This window comes from Neofelis nebulosa, chromosome 1 (genome assembly GCF_028018385.1).
Source record: "Neofelis nebulosa isolate mNeoNeb1 chromosome 1, mNeoNeb1.pri, whole genome shotgun sequence".
Lineage (NCBI taxonomy): Eukaryota > Metazoa > Chordata > Mammalia > Carnivora > Felidae > Neofelis > Neofelis nebulosa.
This window is the reverse complement of record NC_080782.1, coordinates 28995935-29019072: the sequence shown is the minus strand read 5'-3', so window position 1 is coordinate 29019072 and position 23138 is coordinate 28995935. Positions and strand designations below refer to the sequence as shown.

The 23138-nt window shown below is 36.9% G+C and overlaps 1 protein-coding gene across 4 annotated transcripts in view; it reads left to right on the top strand.

The window, feature by feature from the left end:
* Positions 1-23138, top strand: part of LOC131504748 (UDP-glucuronosyltransferase 3A2-like) — a 47142-nt gene that overhangs the window by 6522 nt on the left and 17482 nt on the right. For 3 of the 4 annotated variants that reach the window (XM_058717444.1, XM_058717435.1, XM_058717450.1), the window contains 2 exons: positions 3307-3408; positions 22399-22507. In XM_058717444.1, the coding sequence (XP_058573427.1) occupies positions 3307-3408; positions 22399-22507 (211 nt within the window). Of the gene's footprint in view, positions 1-3306; positions 3409-21681; positions 21805-22398; positions 22508-23138 lie in introns of all 4 variants that reach the window. The other variant, XM_058717457.1, reaches the window with a different exon arrangement.

The following is a 23138-nucleotide window of genomic DNA, read 5'->3' as shown; positions in this document are numbered from 1 at the left end:
TTATTTCACCTATTCTCTACTCTGCTTCTTCAATCCTCACTGTCACTATATCTAGTTATTTTGCATCTCCATATTGCATTTTTAAAATTCATCCTGACTAGTTCTTTGATCTTTGATCTCTGTGTCAAGCATTTCTCTGGTGTCTTCTATGCTTTTCTTCAAGCCTAGCTATCAGTCTTATGACTATTTTTCTAAATTTTGTTCAGATATATTTTTTATATTTCTTTTGACCAAGTCTCTGGCTGTGATTTCTTCTCAACCTTTCTTATGGGGAGAATTCCTCTGGCTTGTCACTTTGCTTAAGTTTCTCTCATTTGCATTTTTTAAAAGGCTGTCATGTGTCCTGCATCTGAGAGTACTACTATATTAAAAAGGAGTCATACACTATCCAGGGCCTGGCACTCCAGGAAGTGTTTCTGGTGTATGTTGAAGGCACTCTGCTGTTGCGTTTTGGCTGCTCTATCCCACTGGTTAATCCTTTGCAGAGCTCCTCCTTGCTTCAACTAGGTGTGCTTTGATTTGTTTGTTGAAGTAACCCTAGGAAAAAAAGGATGGGGGAAACATGATCCCATAAAAAGAGAAAAAGGAAAGTGGAGAACAGAAAACCAAAAATAATAAAAAAAACCCCAGAAAACTATAAGCCTGATTCCAAAGAAAGAGTAGGAAAAAAATAAAGAAAAAAGTAGAATAAAAGAGAAAAGATGAAACAAAAAGAGAATAAATAAAGTCTGATATACATATACATATACATATACAAATGTATATGTACATCAATATATCTCTCTATATATGTATATCTATCTATCTATAGATATAGATATATTGATATACATATACATATACATATGTATGTGTATATATATGTGTGTGTGTGTGTATATATATATATATATATATATATATATATGGTAAGAAATGACAAAAAGAAAATCAGAAACCATGAGCCTGATTCCAAGAGAAAAAAAAGAAGGGGGAAAGAAAGAGAGGGAAAAAAAAGTTGTCTGTTGGCACCTGGGGCTGGTGGCTGTGCTGTTCTGGAGGAGAGACTGGCTGCGATGGGTCAGCCAGTCTTGCTCCAGTAAATAAGCAGTTTCCAGGCATGGAGGGGAGGGTTTAGGTGTAATCAGTCCTGCCTCCACTGGGAGCCACTGTGTTGCTCTCCAATGTCCCACTGTGTTGGTGTTGGGGAGAAAATGACATCACTCCAATCTCTCAACCCTGCACCAGGGATCTCAACCCTATCTTATCAGGCAGCCCTCACAGAATAGAGAATGCAGTCAGCTTGCCCTGCTCCACAGTTCTCCTGCACCTTCTTGGTGCTCAGCTGGATTCAAAATCTGAAGTCTTAAAGGACCCAGCACTGTGCAGCAATGCTCCCCACCTCCAGAGTAAAGCCTCTCCCACTGCTGATGAAAGGCCTTTGGCTGGCACCTGTAGGGTCTTTTGTCCTTGGGGAGACAAAAACCCTTCATCTCAAAGTACTCTGAGAAGAGAATTATTCTCTCCCAGGGCACCCCAGAGATTGCTACACCACACTATGCACTCTGGGGTGGCTGCTTCCTCCCCAGGAGCATGAGCCAGGGATCCAGCCTGGATAAAGTTGCACACTTCTGAAAACTCTGAGTTTCAATTCCAAGGCTGTTGCAAACAAAGAGTTGGGACACTCAGTACTTCTTGCTCCCAAGTCCATAGTCCAGAGAAGCTTGTTCTTGTCCTAACTCCATGCTGCACTTTCATAATCCCTTTCTCTTTCTCTCCCTTTTGTCTCTCCACAGAAGGGGTTCTCTCTCCTCTATGCTCTGCCACTGTATATCCCTAAATTCACACATATCCACCTCAATCCTGCCAAGCTGTATCCCTCCAAATGTGGAGATCATTTGGCTGCTCTGCAGTTCAATTTCCTGGGTGTTCTAAGTGATCTGACATCAATACAGCTGTGTTTGAGTGGCAAGGCCCTCCTACTTCTCTGCCATCTTAACTCTCCTCTCCCTGCATCCATTTCTTGCATAGGTTAAAGGTAAGCTAGAGCAAGCAATCTGAGGAGGTAGGGGTTTTTATTTTATGTAATCTGTGTTACCTCAGGAAACACAAACACAAATTAAAAATTAGAGTAATTCCCACAGACACACCATTACTGTCATACATACATCCCACTCTGCTGACCTAATCACTACAAAGTCGTTATCTTCCAAAGTACCCCTCTTTCCAACGTGGGCCAATTCTATTCTTTTCTTCCTGATTGGACATTCTCTGTTCTGAGACCCATAGATTCAAGAGAAATGTTCCTTGATGATGCATAGTTTTAGACAATCATTGCAAGATAGAACCAGTACTTCCCCTAGGAGTAAGCTTCTCTTTCCTTAGAATCTCACGATTTTCTTAGGATAGGTGGTGCCTAACTCTGTCACGTGCAGGATCTTACAGTTATGCCCTAATGACCACAGTTATCCTGAATGCCTTAATTTCATGTTCAGAAATTTTCAGGCCTAACTGGAAACTTGGAATCCTGCTAAATATATTTGAATCTCAAGGATTTTGTTTCATTAAAAAAATTTTTTTAATGTTTATTTATTTTTGAGAGAGAGAGAGAGAGAACAGGGGAGGAGCAGAGAGATAGGGAGACACAGAATCAGATGCAGGCTCCAGGCTCCAGGCTTTGAGCTGTCAGCACAGAGCCCGACGCAGGGCTCGAACTCACAAGCTGTGAGATCATGACCTGAGCTGACGTCAGACGTTTAACCTATTGAGCCACCCAGATGCCCCTTAAGGATTTTGTTTCTAAGTGGTGGATCTACCTCCTTCTGCTTTAATGACTATTTCTTGGACTAATATTCAATATCCCATGTTTCTAATTCCCCCTCTAACATGAATTTACATGGAGAATGATTCCATAAAGAGTGCTGACTGATTATCCAATAGGAACCCTTCCCACTTCATTTACAGCAGTGTGCCTAATTTCCACCAGTACAGTTATTTCTTCAGGACATGGTATCTCCACAAGGCCTGGCTAAAATGAGCATGTCGCTAGGATCAGGAACTACTTGAGGCCTAAGCAGAGAAGTTCATCACACTGACATGGAGGCCATGAGTCACAAGGAAATTTTTGATGGAGGATTACCACAGGTCAAAATTTGAGAAGCCCTCAGCTGGGGCTTACCTTAAGTGAGACAGTGGGGCTGAAGAAACTCATCTTCCTGTGCTCACCATCAACTTTCTGTCCCCTTACCATGGATTTCCCAACTGCCACATCAATTTCAGAGCCTCTGTTCACATCTTTACAAAAATGAAATTTTGTGTTGTTTCTAGGTGGAAGCCATTATCTACTACTGGACCGTGTATCTGAGATTCTTCAAGATCATGGTCATAATGTCACTATGCTTTTTTACGGAGAAGAGTTTTTAATCCCAGGTATGTTTTTTAGTAATCATTGAATTCTTTTATCCCAGGGAGACAATGTGTTTTGTATAGTACTGTGAAGCACATAATCTTTCTGGATCTAGTTATATTGACAGAATGGGAAAAACGTGTGTGTGTGTGTATGTTTATGATACCTGCTGACTATCATATTAAGTTCTGTAGGTCTGGCCTCCACATGCTGTATCTCCATGTTTTACCCCTTTAGCTAGGTGTCACTTCAACTCAGGCAGGCCTCTGTACATTATTATTTATTGATCAGTTTGATAACTACTACTCTGTGGTATGGTTTTAATTTGTTTGAACAGATGTCTTCAGCCAAATTTATAGCTTCTATTATGTAAGGACAGCTGCTTTTTCTGTTTCATAGGTTACTTTCTAATCCTGTTCTGAGGCCCGAAATTTAAGAAAGCTTTTAAAAGGATGTCTTTTATTCATGTCTTAGGATCAAAATCTATCAGTGAGATGATCCTGTATTCATGAGAAGTTACTGGCTGCCTATGAGTTGTGCATAGTGATGTCACAAGTTCATGAGTCACTGAATGCAAAGAATTTTAGCTAAGATGAAGCTCATCAATCTTGTCAACAATTCTGTTGACAGACAAGGACACAGAGGCCCAGAGAACTGCAAAGATTTGTTCAAGTTCACACAGCAATTTAATAATAGAGTTGGGTGGATCTGGAACTTAAAGCTCTGATTTTCTCATTTGGAATTGCTACAGCTTTAGCTTAAAAAAATCCAAAATTAAGCATTTTTTTATGAAAATCAAGTCTGAGCAAGTATGGAATTCTGAAGATGAACTTAAGATTGTTATTGTGTAATCACCTTTTAGATTGGGTTCTATATTGTTCACTGAATATCTTTTCCATATATGTCCCTTTGTATCTGCCTTAATTGTCAGTCTGATTGTGTATTTGCCTTGACTGCAAATGGTAGTTGTAACACATGATCATTTCATTTTGGTGGTTTCTGGGAATGAGGAACTGCTAAAAGCTTTAGACCCTCTACCTCTTTAACAAACAGACCCACACTCAGAACTACCAACAATTCAGGGGACTCATGGATTCCCTTAGTTTTATTCTTGGTTCCAAGTTTTAAGAGTCCAGAGTTTCTTGCAATATTTACCATTTACTGGAAATTCTGGAGGTTTTGAAATGGATTATTTATTTTTCACTACAGGAGTACCTTTGCAGAGGTCTGCAAATAAGGAAACACGTGATTGGATTATTTTTGTTGACCTGATTCAATACTCAGTATTGAAACTTTTGAATGTGTATTAACTACTTGTTTGGATAACTTCCTTATAGAGTTTTTATTTACAACTTTACTAAATAAATGACTTCAGAAATACTGAAGTAGAAACCATTTCTAATGCTTACATGAGGGTTGTTCTGATCAATAACTGAAGTCACAAGTGTAAGATGCCAGCCTACACAGGATTTTCCTTTTCCTAAGTGAGCTTGCTATACCTTTCTATCCACCAGATAGACATTCTCCACATGACAGTTCTTCTTTTTTCTGGGGAGACTGTGCAGTTACATCATTGATTCTGAGGGACTTGCTTGCACTCATGAGAAGTTCTGCCTGGAGGGACATTGCCATGACCAGATAATTCCGTCCCTTTCAACCAGTTAGGTTCTGCTTTCTTTGGGTAAGGAGGTAGAAGAACAGGTCAATAGCTAATGCAAGGAAGCTCTGTCTTGGAATTCAGACTTTTGAATGGACTGAAGGTCTTCTCCCTTTATCTATCTAGTAGTGCTCACCTTACCCCTGGGAGCTAAAAAACCCAGGATCTTAGTCTGCTGTTATCAAGGTGGGGTCAGTTTCTTATTTCAAGGGTTTATAGAGTTTAACAAAACACAACCACCTTTCCCTCTGAATTTCAGAACCAACAGAGAGAAAGTTATAGGAGTTAGGTAAAAATGCACCTTCATCTAGTTGATTGGGGAACTTCCTTTAGATCTTCATTAACTCTCAAGGCCCTGAGTAGTGGCTTGAAAATAGGCTCTGTAAACCTCTGAGTATTGTTCTATTTCATTCTTTATTGTGACTTGGGTAGTTTCCTCACGTTTGAACTGAACTGTTCTTAGGAACACTCCAACCCCAAACTTTCCCTACAGCTCTCTTTTGGTTTTCTGGTATTCTGGCCTGTGAATTCCAGCTGCCATGTCCTTCCCCTAATCTGCTGTGCTGCACTCAGGGAGATGGCCAGGCCAGGTGTGGGTGCCTCCTCCATGAGATGTATCTTGGAAGCTTCCTCCAGCCATCCATGAATGTCCTGTGCTACCTGGTGTCTAACATCTAAAAAACCATTTTAGCATATATTTGGTCTGGTTTTCTTTAGTTGTTTAAAGGAAGAATTTCTATATGGCCCTATCACTTTCTTGTGGCCACAGACTGAAGTTGCTTATATTCATTATTTAAACCATTCTATTGAAGTAATATTGGCATATAATAAACTGGATATATTTAAAATATATTATTTGATATATTTGTACATGTACCTATGAAATCATCAACATAATCAAGATGACAAATATATTTGTTCCCCCACCAGAAGATTTCTAATGCCCTTTTGCAATCTCCCCTCTGGGGCCTCCCACCTTTCTATTCCCATTGCCAGTCAATCCCTAATATGTCCCTATGTGTTAGATTACATCATGTAGATTTTATATCAGTGGAATCATAATTATCTAGTGTTATATTTTAGTTTATTGTACTCAGCATAAATATTTTTGGATGCATTCATAGTGTGTGTATGAGTAGTTCATTCCATTTTCTTGCTGAATAATGTTCTATGTGTGTACTAACACAATGCATTTATTTAGTTGCTGTTGCTGGGCATTAGTGTTGTCTCCAGTTCTGAGCTATTGTTAATACACCTGCTGTGTAGATTTGTGTGCATGCCTATGTATGAACAGGTACTGTCTTTTCTCTGAATTAACTGGTAGGAGAGCAGTGACTGAACCATAGGTTAGGTGCTGTTTAAGTTTTTAAGAAATGGCCAAACTGGTTTCCAAAATTGCTGTAACATTCTGCATCTCACCAGAAGTGACTGCAAGCTTCATGTACACCACACCCTTGTCAGTACTTGGTTAGCCTTTTTACTTTTATCCTTCCTTGTGTAGGTATTTAGTTGTATATCATTGCGGTGTTTACATGCATTTCCTTTGTTAGTAATGATGCTAAGCCTTTCTTCATGTGTTTACTTGTCTACTATATATCTTCACTGGTGAAGTGTTTGTCAAATTTCGCCCATTTTTACATTGGTTCTTTGTTTTGTTATTATTGAGTCTTCAGTGCTCTTGATATATATTTGGGATATATATATATATCTTGGATATATATTTGGGATATATATATATATATATATATATATATATATATATGGTAAAATACCAGATATAAGCCCTGCAAATATTTTTTCCCAGTTCACGACTTTTCATTTTCTCAGGAGTGCTTTTTGTAGAGCACAATTTTTACTTTGATGAAGTGTAATTTTATACTTTTGCTACATGTATTAGTATGAATATGATTTTTTTATTTATTCTGTTAAAATGATGAATGTCAGTAATAGATTTTCAAATGTTAAGTTCAGCTTGTAGTCTGGGATTGAATTCCATTTGGTCAAAATATATTTTATATATAAATACACAGAGAGAGAGAGAGAGAGAGTCAAGCAGGGGAGGGACACAGAGAGAGGGAGACACAGAATCTGAAGCAGGCTCCAGTGCTGACAGCTCAGAGCCTGACACACAGCTGGAACTCACAAGCTGTGAGATCATGACCTGAGCCGAAGTCAGACACATAACTGAATGAGCCACCCAGGCACCCCTGTATTTTTCTTTTATATATTTTATATTTTGTTTGTTTGAATTTTGGTTTAATATTTTATATCTCTGTCCATGAGGATCATTGTTCTGTGATTTTCTTGAGTTTTTTTTTTTTTTCTTTCTTCAATTGCTATCAGTGAAATTCTTATCTCAGAATGAATTGGGTTGTGTTCCTTTTTCAGTTTTCTGGAAGAGTTTGGGTAAAATTAGTATTGTTTCTTCCTAAATTGTTTCAGCCAATCTGAGAGTCAGCATGTCTCTCCCCACCCCAAAGTTAGGTTTGGGTGTTAAGACATATGGCCTTACATATATACCAAGAGGCTATAAAATGGTTTATTATTAGTATGATGACACTTTTAGGGGAGAGTAAAGCAACTCCCAAGGTGGTCCAAAAGTACATTGAGAGAGCAGGAAAAAGAGGGTGGCTTTGGGCTTTTATGGCGGTCAGCAGTGGGACTGGAATGGGCATTTCCCTTCTTGTTTGACTGATGGCCAGAACATGCCATGTCTCATGTATTTCAATTTGAACATGTTTAAGTAAGTCATTATGGTATTTTATGAGCCTTGCTGCCTAAGACTGATGAGAGAGTTGAAAATATCACTGAATGTCTTGTTTAAAAGACTAACTATATGGTTCAGTTGGTTAAGCATCTGACTTCGGCTCAGGTCATGATCTCATGGTTTGTGAGTTTGAGCCCCTCATTGGGATATTTCCTGTAGGTAAGTATCCTCTGTCACCCTCTCTCTCTGCCCCTTCTCCACTTGTTTTTTTTTTCTCTCTCTCTCAAAATAAATAAACTTAAAAAAAAAAAGACCAGCTTTGTGCATTTAGAAAAGTGAATTAGTGCTTTGGTCATGATCAGTAATGTCTGAAAATCTAGAGGATAAGGACAGTCTTCTTTAAGGCTGTGTATTGTGTCTTTAGTGTGTAGAGACACATGTGCAATCTTCTTTTATATTTTGGATATCCATTTCGCAGGAGATTCTGAGTACTTAACCCAAATAAAACAACCGTTCCTCTTTATAGGTTTATTTAGAATGTCTTTTTCTTCTTTGACTTAACTTTGGTAGTTTATATCTTTCCAGGAAGTTGTCCATATAATGTTGTCTAAATTTTTAGCATCTGCAGTTCATAGAATCCATTTATAGTCCTTTTTATTTCTGTGTGGTCATTAGTGGTGTTACTTCTTTCATTTATTTTTTTCTTCTTCTAATACTTTATTTAAATTCAGGTTAGTTAACATATAGTGTAGTATTGGTTTTAAGAGCAGAATTTTGTGATTCATCAGTTACATATAACACCCAGTGCTTATCACAAGTGCCTCCTTAATGCCCTTTGCCCATTTAGCTCTCCTCCCACCTCCCCTCCTGGAACCCTCAGTTTGTTCTCCATAGTTATGGGTCTCTTATGGTTTGCCTCTTTGTTTTTATCTTATTTTCATTTTCTTTCCTTCCCTTATGTTCATCTGTTTTGCTTCTTAAATACCACATATGAGTGAAATCATACAGTATTTGTCTTTCTCTGTCTTATTTCACTTAGTGTAATACACTCTAGCTTCATCCATGTCCTTGCAAGTGGCAAGATTTCATTCTGATTGTAGTAATTTGTGTCTTCCTTGTCTGTAAATTTTATTCATTATTTCAACGAATTGGCTCTGGTTCCATTGATTCCTTCTTGTTTTTTCTTATTTCCAAAATTAATAGTTTCTCCCCTAATCTTTATTAATTCTACCTTCTGTTTTATATTTAATACACTTTCTTTCCCAATATCTTATGGTGGCAGAATAGGTTATTGATGTGATAACTTTCTTTGTTAACATAGCTGTAAATTTTCTTCTGAGTACTAATTTTGGTACAACCCATAAGTTTTGGTATGCTGTATTTTCAAATTTGTTTTTGTCTAAGTATTTTCTGATTTCTGTTGTGATTTCTATTTGACACATTGCTTATATAAAATATGTTGTTTAATTACCATAATTGATAAATTTTCCAGTTTTCCTTCTGTTGTTGATTTCTACCTCCATCCTGTTGTGGTCAGATGTCCTGGGGTAATTATGTTTTAAAATCTGTTGAGACTTATTTGTGACTGAACATATGGTCTCTGCTGGAAAATGTCTCAGGTACCTTTAAGAGGAATGAGTATGCTGTTACTGTTAGGTAGAATGTTCTGTATATGTCTGTTACATCTAGTGGATCAATGTGTGCAAGTCTTGTGTGCAAGTCTTCTATTTCCTTACTGATCTTCTTTCTGGTTTTTCTGTCCATTATTGAGAGTGGAGTATGAAATCTCCAATGATTATTATGGAATTATCTGTTTCTCCCTCCATTCTGCCAGCTTTTGCTTTAGATATTTTGTGGTTTCTCATTAGATGATATGTGTTTATGATAGTTTTATCTTCTTGCTGTAGTGAATCTTTTATTGATATATAATATCTTTCTTTGTCTTGTAATATTTTTTGATTTATGGTCTATTGTGATTGATATTTGCTCATCTGCTTTCTTTGATTATTATTTGTATGGAATATCTTTTTCTGTGTACCTGTATCATTGGACCTAAAGTCTCTTGTAGACAGTTTATAGTTGGATCATGTTTTTCTTTGTGTGTGTGTTTGTAGCCTTTTAATTTTTGTATTTATTTTTAAAAATAATTTCTTCATTTTGGAATGATTTTGTATTTAAATAAAAATTGCAAAGATGGTACAGAAAGTTCCCATACAACTCACATCTTCATCTCCCCATTGTTAATCCCATTTAATTTTTAATTTTTTAATTATTGTTATTATTATTTTTATTTTATTTTTAATTTTTTAAAATTTACATCCAAATTAGTTAGCATATAGTGCAACAGTGATTTCAGGAGTAGATTCCTTAGTGCCCCTTACCCATTTAGCCCATCCCCCCTCCCACAAGCCCTCCAGTAACTCTCAGTTTATTCTCCATATTTATGAGTCTCTTGTGTTTTGCCCCCTCCTTGTTTTTATATTATTTTTGTTTCCCTTCCTTTATGTTCATCTGTTTTGTCTCTTAAAGTCCTCATATGAGTGAAGTCATATGATTTTGTCTTTCTCTGACTGACTAATTTCACTTAGCATAATACCCTCTAGTTCCATCCACATAGTTGCAAATGGCAAGATTTCATTCTTTTTGATTGCTGAGAAATACTCCATTGTGTGTGTGTGTGTGTGTGTGTGTGTGTGTGTATAAAAAGAGCCCAAATATCCATCAATGGATATTTGGGGGTATATATATATATATATATATATGCCACATTTTCTTTATCCATTCATCCATTGATGGATATTTGGGCTCTTTCCATACTTTGACTATTGTTGATAGTGCTGCTATAAACATGGGGATGCATGTGTCCCTTCAAAACAGCACACCTGTATCCCTTGGATAAATACCTAGTAGTGCAATTGCAGGTCGTAGGGTAGTTCTATTTTTAATTTTTTTAGGACCCTTCATACTGTTTTCCAGAGTGGCTGCACCAGTTTGTATTCCCACCAACAATGCAAAAGAGATCCTCTTTCTCCGCATCTTTGCCAACATCTGTTGTTGTCTGAGTTGTTAATGTTAGCCATTTTGACAGGTGTAAGGTGGTATCTCATTGTGGTTTTGATTTGTATTTCCCTGATGATGAGTGAAGTTGAGCATTTTTTATGTGTTGGATGGCCATCTGGATGTCTTCTTTGAAGAAGTGTCTATTCATGTTCTTTTGCCCATTTCTTCACTGGATTATTTGTTTTCTGGGTGTGGAGTTTGATAAGTTCTTTATAGGTTTTGGATACTAACCCTTTATCTGATATGTCATTTGCAAATATCTTCTCCCATTCTGTCGGTTGCCTTTTAGTTTTGCTGATTGTTTCCTTTGCTGTGCAGAAACTTTTTATTTTGATGAGGTCCCAGTAGTTCATTTTTGCTTTTGTTTCCCTTTCCTCTGGAGATGTATTGAGTAAGAAGTTGCTGCGGGCAAGATCAAGGAGGTTTTTGTCTGCTTTTTTCTCGAGGGTTTTGATGGCTTCCTGTCTTACATTGAGGTCTTTCATCCATTTTGAGTTTATTTTTGTGTATGGTGTAAGAAAGTGGTCCAGGTTTATTCTTCTGCATGTCGCCATCCAGTTTTCCCAGCACCACTTACTGAAGAGACTGTCTTTATTCCATTAGATATTCTTTTCTGCTTTGTCAGAGATTAGTTGGCCATACATTTGTGGGTCCATTTCTGGGTTCTCTATTCTGTTCCATTGATAGGAGTGTCTGTTTTTGTGCCAGTACCATACAGTCTTGATGATTACAGCTTTGTAGTATAGCTTGGAGTCTTGGATTGTGATGCCTCCTGCTTTGGTTTTCTTTTTCAAGATTGCTTTGGCTACTCAGGGTCTTTTCTGGTTCCATACAAATTTTAGGATTATTTGTTCTAGCTCTGTGAAGAATGCTGGTGTTATTTTGATAGGGATTGCATTGAATATGTAGATTGTTTGGGGTAGTGTCAACATTTTAACAATATTTGTTCTTCCTATCCAGGAGCATGGAATCTTTTCTGTTTTGTGTGTGTGTGTGTGTGTGTGTGTGTGTGTCTTCCTCAATTTCTTTCAGAAGCTTTGTATAGTTTTCAGTGTATAGATTTTTCACCTCTTTGGTTAGATTTATTCCTAGGTATTTTATGGTTTTTTGTGCAATTGTAAATGGGATCGATTCCTTGATTTCTCTTTCTGTCACTTCATTGTTGGTGTACAGGAATGCAACCGATTTCTGTGTGTTGGTTTTATATCCTGCAACTTTGCTGAATTCATGAGTCAATTCTAGCAGTTTTTTAGTGAAATCTTTTAGGTTTTCCAGATAGAGTATCATGTCATTTGTGAAGAGTGAAAGTTTGACCTCCTCCCGGCCAATTTGGATGCCTTTTATTTCTTTGTGTTGTCTGATTGCAGAGGCTCAGACTTCCAATAGTATGTTGAATAACAGTTGTGAGCTCCTGACCTTAGGGGGAAAGGTCTCAGCTTTTCCCCATTGAGGATGACATTAGCATTGGGTCGTTCATATATGGCTTTTATGATCTTGAGGTATGCTCCTTCTATCCCTAATGTCTTGAGGGTTTTTATCAAGAAAGGATGCTGTATTTTGTCAAATATTCTCTGCATCTATTGAGAGGATCATATGGTTCTTGTCCTTTCTTTTATTGATGTGATGAATCACGTTAGTTGTTTTGTGGATATTGAAACAGCCCTGCATCCCAGGTATAAATCCCACTTGCTTGTGGTGAAATTTTTTTTAATGTATTGTTGGATCCGGTTGGCTAATATCTTGTTAAGGATTTTTGCATCCATGTTCATCAGGGAAATTGGTTTATATTTCTCCTTTTTAGTGGGGTCTCTGGTTTTGGAATCAAGGTAATACTGGCTTCATAAAAAGAGTTTGGAAGTTTTCCTTCCTTTTTTATATTTTGGAGCAGCTTCAAGAGAATAAGTGCTAACTCTTCCTTAAATGTTTGGTAGAATTCCCCTGGAAAGCCACCCAGCCCTGGACTCTTGTTTTTTGGCAGATTGTTGATTACTAATTCGATTTCCTTACTGGTTATGTGTCTGTTCAAATTTTCTATTTCTTTCTGTTTCAGTTTTGGTAGTGTATATGTTTCTAAGAATTTGTCCATTTGTTCCACATTGCCCATTTTATTGGCATATAATTGCTCATAATATTCTCTTATTGTTGTTTTTATTTCTGTTGTGTTGGTTGTGATCTCTCCTCTTTCATTCTTGATTTTATTTATTTGAGTCCTTTCCTTTTTCTTTTTGATCAAACTGGCTGGTGGTTTATCAAGTTTGTTAATTCTTTCAAAGAACCAGCTTCTGGTTTCACTGATCTGTCCTACTGTTTTTTTGGTTTGGATAGCATTAATTTCTGCTCTAATCTTTATTATTTCCTGTCTTCTTCTGGTTTGGGGTTTTATTTGTTGTTCTTTTTCCAGCTCTTTAAGGTGTAAAGTTAGTTTGTGTATTTGAGATCTTTCTTCCTTCTTTAGGAAGGCCTGGATTGCTATATACTTTCCTCTTATGACCGCCTTTGCTGCATCCCAGAGGTTTGGGGTTGTGGTGTTATCATTTTAATTGGCTTCCATATACTTTTCAATTTCCTCTTTAACTTCGTGGTTAGCCCATTCATTCTTCAGTAGCATGTTCTTCAGTTTCCAAGTATTTGTTACTTTTCCAAATTTTTGTTGTGGTTGATTTCAAGTTTCATAGCATTGTGGTCTGAAAATATGCATGGTATGATGTCGATCTTTTTGTATTTACTTAGGGCTGATTTGTGTCCCAGTATGTGGTCTATTCTGGAGAATGTTCCATGTGCACTGGAGAAGAATGTATATTCTGCTGCTTTAGGATGAAATGTTCTGAATATATCTGTGAAGTCCATCTAGTCCAGTGTGTCATTCAAAGGCATTGTTTCCTTGTTGATTTTTTGATTAGATGATTTGCCCATTGCTGTGAGTGGGGCGTTGAAGTCTCCTACTATTATGGTATTACTATCAATGAGTTACTTTATGTTTGTGATTAATTGATTTATATATTTGGGTGCTGCCACATTTGGCACATAAATGTTTACAACTGTTAGGTCTTCTTGGTGGATAGACCTCTTGATTATGATATAATGCCCTTCTGCCATCTCTTGATACAGTCTTTATTTTAAAGTCTAGATTGTCTAATAAAAGTATGGCTACTCCAGCTTTCTTTTGTTGACCATTAGCATGATAGCTGCTTCTCCATCCCCTTATTTTCAATCTGTAGGTGTCTTTAGGTCTAAAGTGGGTCTCTAGTATACAGCATATAGATGGGTCTTGTTTTCTTATCCATTCTGTTACACTATGTCTTTTGATTGGAGCATTGAGTCCATTGACGTTTAGAGTGAGTACTGAAAGATATGAATTTATTGTCATTATGATGCTTGTAGAGTTGGAGTTTCTGGTGGTGTTCTCTAGTCCTTTCTAATCTTTTGCTGCTCTGTGTGTGTGTGTGTGTGTGTGTGTGTGTGTGTGTATATATATATATATATATATATATATATATATATGTATTTTCATCTTTTCTCCCCCTCAGTGTGTCCCCCTTAAAATTTCTTGCAGGGTGGTTTAGTGGTCACAAACTCCTTTAATTTTTGTTTGTCTGGGAAAGTTTTTATCTCTCCTTCTATTTTGAATGACAGCCTTGCTGGATAAAGAATTCTTGGCTGCATGTTTCTGATTCAGCACACTGAATATACCCCGCCACTCCTTTCTGGCCTGCCAAGTTTCTGTGGATAGGTCTGCTGCAAACCTGATCTGTCTTCCCTTGTAGGTTAGGGACTTTTTTTCCCTTGCTGCTTTCATGATTCTCTCCTTGCTTGAGATTTTGTGAATTTGACTACGATATGCCTTACTGATGGTCGGTTTTTGTTGAATCTAATGGGAGTCCTCTGTGCTTCCTGGATTTTGATGTCTGTGTCTTTCTCCAAGTTAGGAAAGTTTTCTGCTATTATTTGCTCACATAACCCTTCTACCCCTTTTTCTCTCTCTTCCTCCTCTGGTACCCCTATGATTCTGATGTTGTTCCTTTTTAATGAGTCACTGATTTCTCTAATTCTTAAATCGTGCTCTTTTGTCTTAATTTCCCTCTTTTTTTCTGCTTCATTATTCTCTATAAGTTTGTTCTCTGTATCACTGATTCTCTGTTCTGCCTCATCCATCCTTGGTGCTGCTGCATCCATCCGTGTTTGCGGCTCATTTATAGCATTTTTAATTTCATTCTGGCTATTTTTTACTTCTTTTATCTCTGCAGAAAGGGATTCTAATCTATTTTTGACTCCAGCTAGTATTCTTATTATTGTGATTCTAAATTCTGGTTCAGACATCTTGCTTGTGTCTGTGTTGGTTAAATCCCTGGCTGTCGTTTCTTTGTGCTCTTTCTTTTGGGGTGAATTCCTTCATTGTGTCATTTTGAAGGGAGAAAAGGAAGTAATGAGGCAGAAAAATTGAAATTAAAAAATTTAGTATTAAAGAAATATTAAAATTAAAAAATTGAAAACACACACACAAAAATCGAATAAATGATATTAGATCCTAGGTGTGTTTGGTCTGGGTGTTGAAAATGATTTGATAGATTAGAGAAAAAAGGTGGGGGAGAAAAAAAGGAAATCGTTTCAGAAATTGAAAAATTGAATACACTGAAGTAGACTAAAATGAAATATTGGGAGTAAAATTGAAAAAATTTACATAAAAGTAAAAAATATAGTGAAAAAATTAAAGAAAAATATTTTAATAGAGATTGAAAATAAAATGAATTTTTTCTCTTTCTGTATTCAAGAGAAAGAAAAGAAATGAATTAAGAGAAAAAAGAATAAGAAAAAAGGAAATTGCTTGAAAATTTGATAAAGTGAATACACTGAAGTAGAGTAAAATAAAGTGATGGAAGTAAAATAGAATTTGAAAAAATTTACACAAAAGTAAAAAATATAGTAAAAAGGTTAAACGAAAATGTTTTTAATAAAAATTAAAAATGAATTTTTTCTCTTTCTGTATTCAAGAAAAAGAAAAGAAGTGAAAAAGAGAAAAAAAAGGAAAGAAAATTGAATAGATGGACGTGCTAACAGACTGAAATAGGACTGAAATTACTTTGTTTTCTGCTAGAAGTCAGACTATGAAGCACTTTATAGTCCACACACTAAGCAGGCAGTGAGACTTGTGTTCTTCAAGAGCAAGGTTGGCCCAGTTGGGCGGGGCTTAGTGTAATGGCCTCATTTTCCACTAAATGGCGCTGCTTGCCTACTGGGGTGGAGTGTTGTGGCGCTCGTAGGTGCATATGCACATGCGTGGGAGCAGTGAAAATGGTGTCACCCCATTCCCCAGTCTCTAGTATCGGAATTCTGTTCTCCCCAGTCAGCAATCGTGCACCCATCCTCTGTCTTCAGCTTTGGTCCACTGCCTGCTTCTTTACTGTCCATGACCAAGCCCCAGGCAGTATCTCTCTCCAGAGTTTTATCTCAGATGCAGCTGTTTTCCCTGGCCCCTTACTTGTGAAGGGCCTTGGCTTTGACCCATTCCACCCCTCTACAGGAGGGTCTCACCTCACAATGGCCGAATGTCAGCTGCACCCAGGAATACTTGCTGGACCCTGCTGCTGCCTGTGCCCCAAGACTGCGGCCAGGTGCCATCCTGCCTCAGAAAAAGTTCTTGAGATAACGTAGCAGCAGCATTTCAGGGATTATGGAAAATCACAACGCACATCAGGCACCAGGCTTCACCCTTAACAACCTTGTTCCAGCACCAGCCAATGTGGCCGTTTTCTGGGGTCTGCTGGGACCAGGTGGCCTCAACAGTTTCTACCAAATGTCCTTTTAGCAGTGGAACTGCTTTTCCTCGTGTGGCCCAAGAACCTCCTGGACCCCACTCTGTTCCTGGGGATTCGCCCTTCCCACCAGAGCACCGCCAGATATCAAGCGGTGGAGTTGCAGACTTTGTGCTCCCCTTGTTTACAGTCTTAATGGAATTTAAACCCTTTCCTTTCTCTTTTCTCCCTTTTTAGTTTAGTCCCTGGGGTTGTTTCCAATTTTCCACTTTCTCTCCAGCTGCTTTTGGAGAGGGGTGTTTTTCCTGTATTCTCCCCTCCTTCCCAGTCTCCATCCTCTCTCTGCCTGCAAAAGGGGTTCCCTACCTTTTGGGGCTTCTTGCTCTCCAAGTTCAGCTCTTTGTGTCATGTACCTGCTGAATTCTGTGGTTCAGGTTGTGCAGATTGTTGTGTTAATCTTCCAATCAATTCTCTAGGTGTGTAAGATGGTTTAGTGTTGGTCTGGCTGTATTTCATAGACAGGAGACCCACAAAAATCTTCCATGTTGTTCCATCATCTTGGGTCCTCTATTATTTTTTATTGAAGTATAGTTGATACACAATGTGACACTAGTTTCAGATGTCTGACATAGTGATTTGCCAACTGCATATGTATATGTTATGCTATGCTCACCGCACGTGTAGCTACCATCTGTCACCAAACAATGCTATTACAATTGGATCATGTGTTTTTACCCAAAGTCTGTCTTTTGATATGGGAGTTTCATGCATGTCCATTTGAAGTACTTACTGATGAGGAGAGACTTCTGTCATTTTTCTATTTGTTTTCTATATGCCTTGCAGCTTTTTTGTTCCTCACTTTCTGTATTACTGTTTCTTTTGTGTTTAGTTGATTCTTTGTTGTGAAAATTTTAAATCCCTTTGTCATTTCCTTTTGTGTATATTCTATAGCTATTTTTTGCGTGTGTTATCTTGGGGATTTCATTTAACCTGCTAAATCTGTGTCATTCATTATAATTTATAGAAGTTCAAGTTTAATAACATTCAAAAATTCTGCTCCTGTAATGTGTTGTTCATGGTCACCCTCTTGGGTTGTTGACATCACAAAAATATCTTTTTGTACATCGTGTGCCCCCAGACATAAACTTTCATTAATTTAAATGAATTAGTACATTAAATTATATAGAAAACTTGATTGGCATTACAAAGTTTAAGTAATACTTGTTTTTAAACCAATGATTTGTTTTAAAAAACGGACTTGTTTCTTTAATCATGTAGAAACCAAAAGTAGTTAGAAACTGTTGCTATAATACTAAGTTTATATTTTTCTATGCAGTTACCTTTATTAAAATATTTATTTTTTCATTCACCTTTGAGTTAGTATCTGGTGTCCTTTTGTTTTTTCCCTGGAGGACTCCCTTGAGCATTTCTCTCAGTGTGGGCCTAGTGGTAGCAAGTTTCCTTAGGTTTTGTTTATTTGGGAATGTTTTGATTTTCCCCTCACCTTTGAGGGACAGTGTTGCCAGATACAGAATTTTTTTTTGGCCATTCTTTTATTTTACCACTTTGAATGTATTGGCCTGCTGACATCTGGTCTCTAAAGTTTCTGATTAGAAATCTATTGATAATCTCATTGACAATCACTTGTATGTGATGAGTCACTTTTCTCTTGCTGCTTTTAATATTCTCTTTATCTTTCTAAATTTGATTATAATGAGTCTCGACTATGTGTCTGAGCTCATTTTTCTTGGAGTTGATGAGCTTGGATGTTTATATTCACATCTTTCATCCAATTTGGGAGATTTGGGAGATCATAGCTGAAGTATTCTCTCTATCCCTTTCTTTCTTTCTTCTCCTTCTGAGCATCCACAGTGCATATGCTGGATCCTTAGGCTATGTTGTCTTTTTTTCAGTCTTAACTTTACTGCTCTCCAGCCTCTATCATTTCCATTATCTTCTCTTTAGGTTCACTGTTAATTTCTTTTGACTCAAATCTGCCTTTGAATCCCTCTAGTGAAATTTTCATCACATTAGTTGTATTTTTCATTTCTAGAATTCGTTTCTAGCTTCTTTTCTGATTTTCTATCCGTTTATTGACATTTTTATTTTGCACACATTTTTTTTTCCTCTACCTCCCCCACATCTTGCTTTAGTTCTCTGAGAATCTTTAAGGCAGTGATTTTAAAGTCATTGTCTGGTATATCTACCATCAGGTTTTTCTCAAGAACAGTTTCTGTTGATTTATTATTTTCCTCTGAATAGGCTTTCGTTTTCAGCTTCTTGGTGTGTCTTGTGATTTTTGTAGAAGACTGAATATTTGAATCTAACCATGTGTTAAATCTGGAGATGAGACTTTCCTCCCTTCCCCAGGGTCTGCAGATTTTTGTTATTCATTTTGTTTATTAATTTTTTTGATTGTTTTATCCTGCTGTTGTGGAAAAGATCAATATAAGATGTAGATTTCAATGTCCTCAGGTATTTTCTGGACCTTTTCCTGGTCATAAGTGGACACTTTCTTCTAGTGTTCCCGGTTTATGTAGTTGTTTTCCAATGTTCTAGCCTTTAATATCTGTCTTGCATAAGGGAAAAACAGAAAAATGAGGGAGAAAAAAAGATCATCAGCCTTTTAAGATCCCTTGAAGTCCATTCAGCCAGAGCGGGGAGATGGTTGCAACAATAGGTGTAGGGATAGCAAAGACTTTGCTACCTACTTCTTTGTCTGCACTTCTGTGATTAGAGCAGCAAGCAGCAATCAGAACCCAGATATGTGATATTTGGATTTTGTTTGTTTTTGGTTTTTTTTTTTGTTTTTGTTTTTTTTGGTCCACTCTGGTTCTTGAAACCTCTGTGCATGCTGCTTTGTGAACACATGTATAGGTGCTTACCATGTGATGGGGAGAGGGGATGGATAGTTGCTATTGTGATAAAAGCTGAAATAACGTAAGATTATCTGCAATTTACATTGAAAACCTGCCCTAGAAGTTACTGCAACTCTTCAAAATAGATACTCTAGACCGAGTCTTCTAGTTCAATTTTTATTTAATTAGGGGAGGCAGATTCCTGTTGCTCTACCATCTTCCCAGAAATTTTCCTACTATCTTTTGACTTTTTTTTTTTTACAAAATTATATATATACATATGATGTTGAATATGTGTGTGTGTGTATATAAAAGAGAATTTTCACCAGTTTCTGTTTGAATGTGTGTCCAGGAAAGCTTTTTGTACATATGTGCTCAAAGTGGACCACAGGAGTAATTTCTTGACAGTGTCAGGGATGGAAAGTCCTCCACTGAACAAATAATTCTCCTTAGGAATCACCTGAGGTGCTGTAGCTTCTGCTTTGTGTAAGGCAGCGGCACATCACTCTTTGTGAGCCTCTATGTGAATTTTTGTGTCTTGAATGAGTGTGTTCAATGAATCTCTACAAAAGTTGTCCACAATATAGTGTCATACACGTGCTCCTGGAGAAAGGTAAATGTGGTTAAGATCTTGCCAGCAAAGCTTATGAGCAAGGCTGTTGAGGTAGTGCATGAGAAGTCATTACAAGTGATTTGTATCCTTCAAAGATGAAGGAGAAGAGAAACTGCAGCTGAGATCTTGTTGAAATAGGATCAGAACATACTAACAAATCTATGCTTGCAAAGTATCTATTACTACTTAGACAGAGTCAGCAATTTCAGTAATATTGGAGATGGGGAGCAGGCTTAATATGATGCATCATTGCAATAATGTTATAGTATGTTCTGCAAGGTATCATAAATTCTTTTCAGGTTTATGAATTAATCTAAATTAAGCTATTAAATGGAAAAGCAGTGTAGATAATCACTCCTTTGCTTAATAGATCTTTTATAATGGGATTTCATCCTTAAAGCCACTGTTTCAATATGTATTGGGTTGTATTTAAAGGTTAATATGTTGGACAGATCCAAACACGTCTTTTTTTGTCAAGCTGACTATAAGTGCCAGAACTCTAATATTATTTTAATTTATGACATATTACATAAGACAACAATAACTATTAGTAGATGATGTAAAAGATGGTTGCTATGACTATGGGATATTTTATCCCAGTAGTTAAGACAGGGCATGGAAATTTGTCCTGTATCTAATACTTTTGACTCCTAGTAATACAGGAATATCTACATAAATATAGAAAATATAATCATTATATCTGTTATTTTTGCCCCAGTATTGATTAAGAACACTAATCTCACTAATCTTTGTCATTGTTTCATCTCATCCAATGTTAAAATTCATTTGGAAGTTCTGACAGAGAGGTACAAAAGCAACTTGTGCCCTTTATCAGTTGTAAATTTTTAAAAGTAATGTTAGATTCCCACACGTATCAAAACAGAACTCTGTTTTCTTTCCTGACTCTCCCACCCTGCCCATCTCCTCTCTTTCCTCTTTCTTTTGGTTGTTATTAGATGTATTTTGGGGAAGTATCTGTTATAACCTGCCCATATATATATATATATATATTTATATATATATATATATGCTTCTTCTTCAGAATATCCCCATTAGTATCATCAAAGTTAGGGGTCTCCCCATGGATAATTTTGAGACATGTGAAATTAATTCGAACTAACTCCTTGAAATAACTCCATGGGCCTGTCATCAGTCTTTTTCTCTATTACTGTGTTAATCAAGATTTTCCTCTAGCTACAAGATAATCAGCAGCAGCAGAAAAGTCATTTTCTAAGGTTCTAGCACACCATCTACTTTTGCAGGCATCGATTTCATCATACCACTTGGTAACTACCCTTCTTTACATCATTCAGTGCACTTGTAAATTGCTATCAGTTTTACTCTGGAGGACCATTCTTAAGGGGGCAATACCTGACTGCGACACACAGTCACAGAATTCTACCTAGCCTAGTGTCAATCACAGCTCATGCTGGAATCCAGAAACACAATCCAATCTGATACAGAAAATAGGTTTGTGTGAGACACATAATCAAGACCATGTAAAGGTTAAACCCATACTTTTGTCTCTAAATGCCAATTGTGGAAGCTTCTGAGTGGGATGGAGGTGAGGATCCCCCTAACATGGGTCTGGCTTGCTTGGCTTGAAATTCTTGGTCACACAAGGGAGGGCATGTTGAGCCTTTCCTCTAAGTTTTTCAGGATATGTCATGGAAGGTTAAGGCAGAGATGAAGCTTGAAAGCTGCCAGCAGTCTAACTTCAAAAATGGTGTTAGACTTTTTATTACACAGGAGTTATGGGGAAAATGCCAGGATGGTAAGTAGGGCTGCACAAGACTGCAATTTTTAACTGCAATTTTTAATTTAGAAGACTAAATTTTTAATTTAGGCGACTAAATTTTTAATTTAGGCATTGGTATTTTTTGGTAGAATGAAAAATCTCTTCATGTTTCACTTTTAATTTTAATGAAAATGATTTCTTTTTCTAAGTGATAAATGACAGGGGAACGGGTATAAAATAAGGTCTATATTTAAATATAAGGTATGCCATTCACTATACATGCAATCCTGACAAATTATCTGGCACTCCTTTCATCTCTGTTTTCTCACCTATAAAATGATGAATAGTTATACCTTTATGTGAAAACTTTAAATAGAATCTTGAAGTACTTTAAAATGAATAAAAGTGTCTAAACCTGTTATCAATAAATATTGGCAGGTTGTGTGATTGAAGAAATGAGAAAGCAGAAAAAAACATACAAAATAGAAGTTCAGTAAGGGAACATTTGAAAATATTTACAATAATTGGAATAAATAAACCATGATATCCTCATGCGAATGTTAATTTGGGTTATATGGCATAATTAAAATTTTTCCTATTGGTGTTTTATTTTTTATCCTCTTTTTTAAGAAAAGGGTGAAACATCATATGAAGTTATCAGTTGGCTTCCACCTGAAGATCATAAAAAAGAATTCAAGAAATGTTTTGATTTCCTTGTGACAGAAGCTTTGCATGGCAGGTAATTTCTTATATTCTCTGCTTGAAAGACTTACGTTTTAGTGATTTAAATGAATGGTTGGATACATAGATACTTGGAGTGAGTTTAAGAGCAATGGATAGATGAATGGATGAATGGATAGATGGGGAGATAAATGACAGGGGGCAGAGGATAAATGGAGTAGATGAATTTTTACTCTCAATTATTCAGTCTGTGTAGTGTGCCTCTTCCACTGAAAGTAGGAATGCATTTCTGTATACGAGGGGGATTGTTCCTTTTGGATCTTCCTGGCAACACTTCACCTACAGTGTTTGCATATTCTCCACCACACAGATGGTGGATAGACAATTTAATTTCTCATTGTTGGTATGCAAATGGGAGTCGCCATATTATACTTATTTTTCCTCCCGCTTCCTCACATAAATTCAAGAATAGAAAAATGCTTATGAATATTGATTTCTTATACCTCAAACCAGTGTCTTTTAAACTCGTTTAAGAAATCAAATATCTTGGTGATACACAATGAGTGAGTAACCTGAGAGCTTTGCCATTACCTAGAATGTATAGAAAGTTCTTCATGTTTGACATCAGAGGGGAAGACACAAATTCATTCCTTACTTGCTTAATACAGTGGCTTAATGTCCATCCCCCT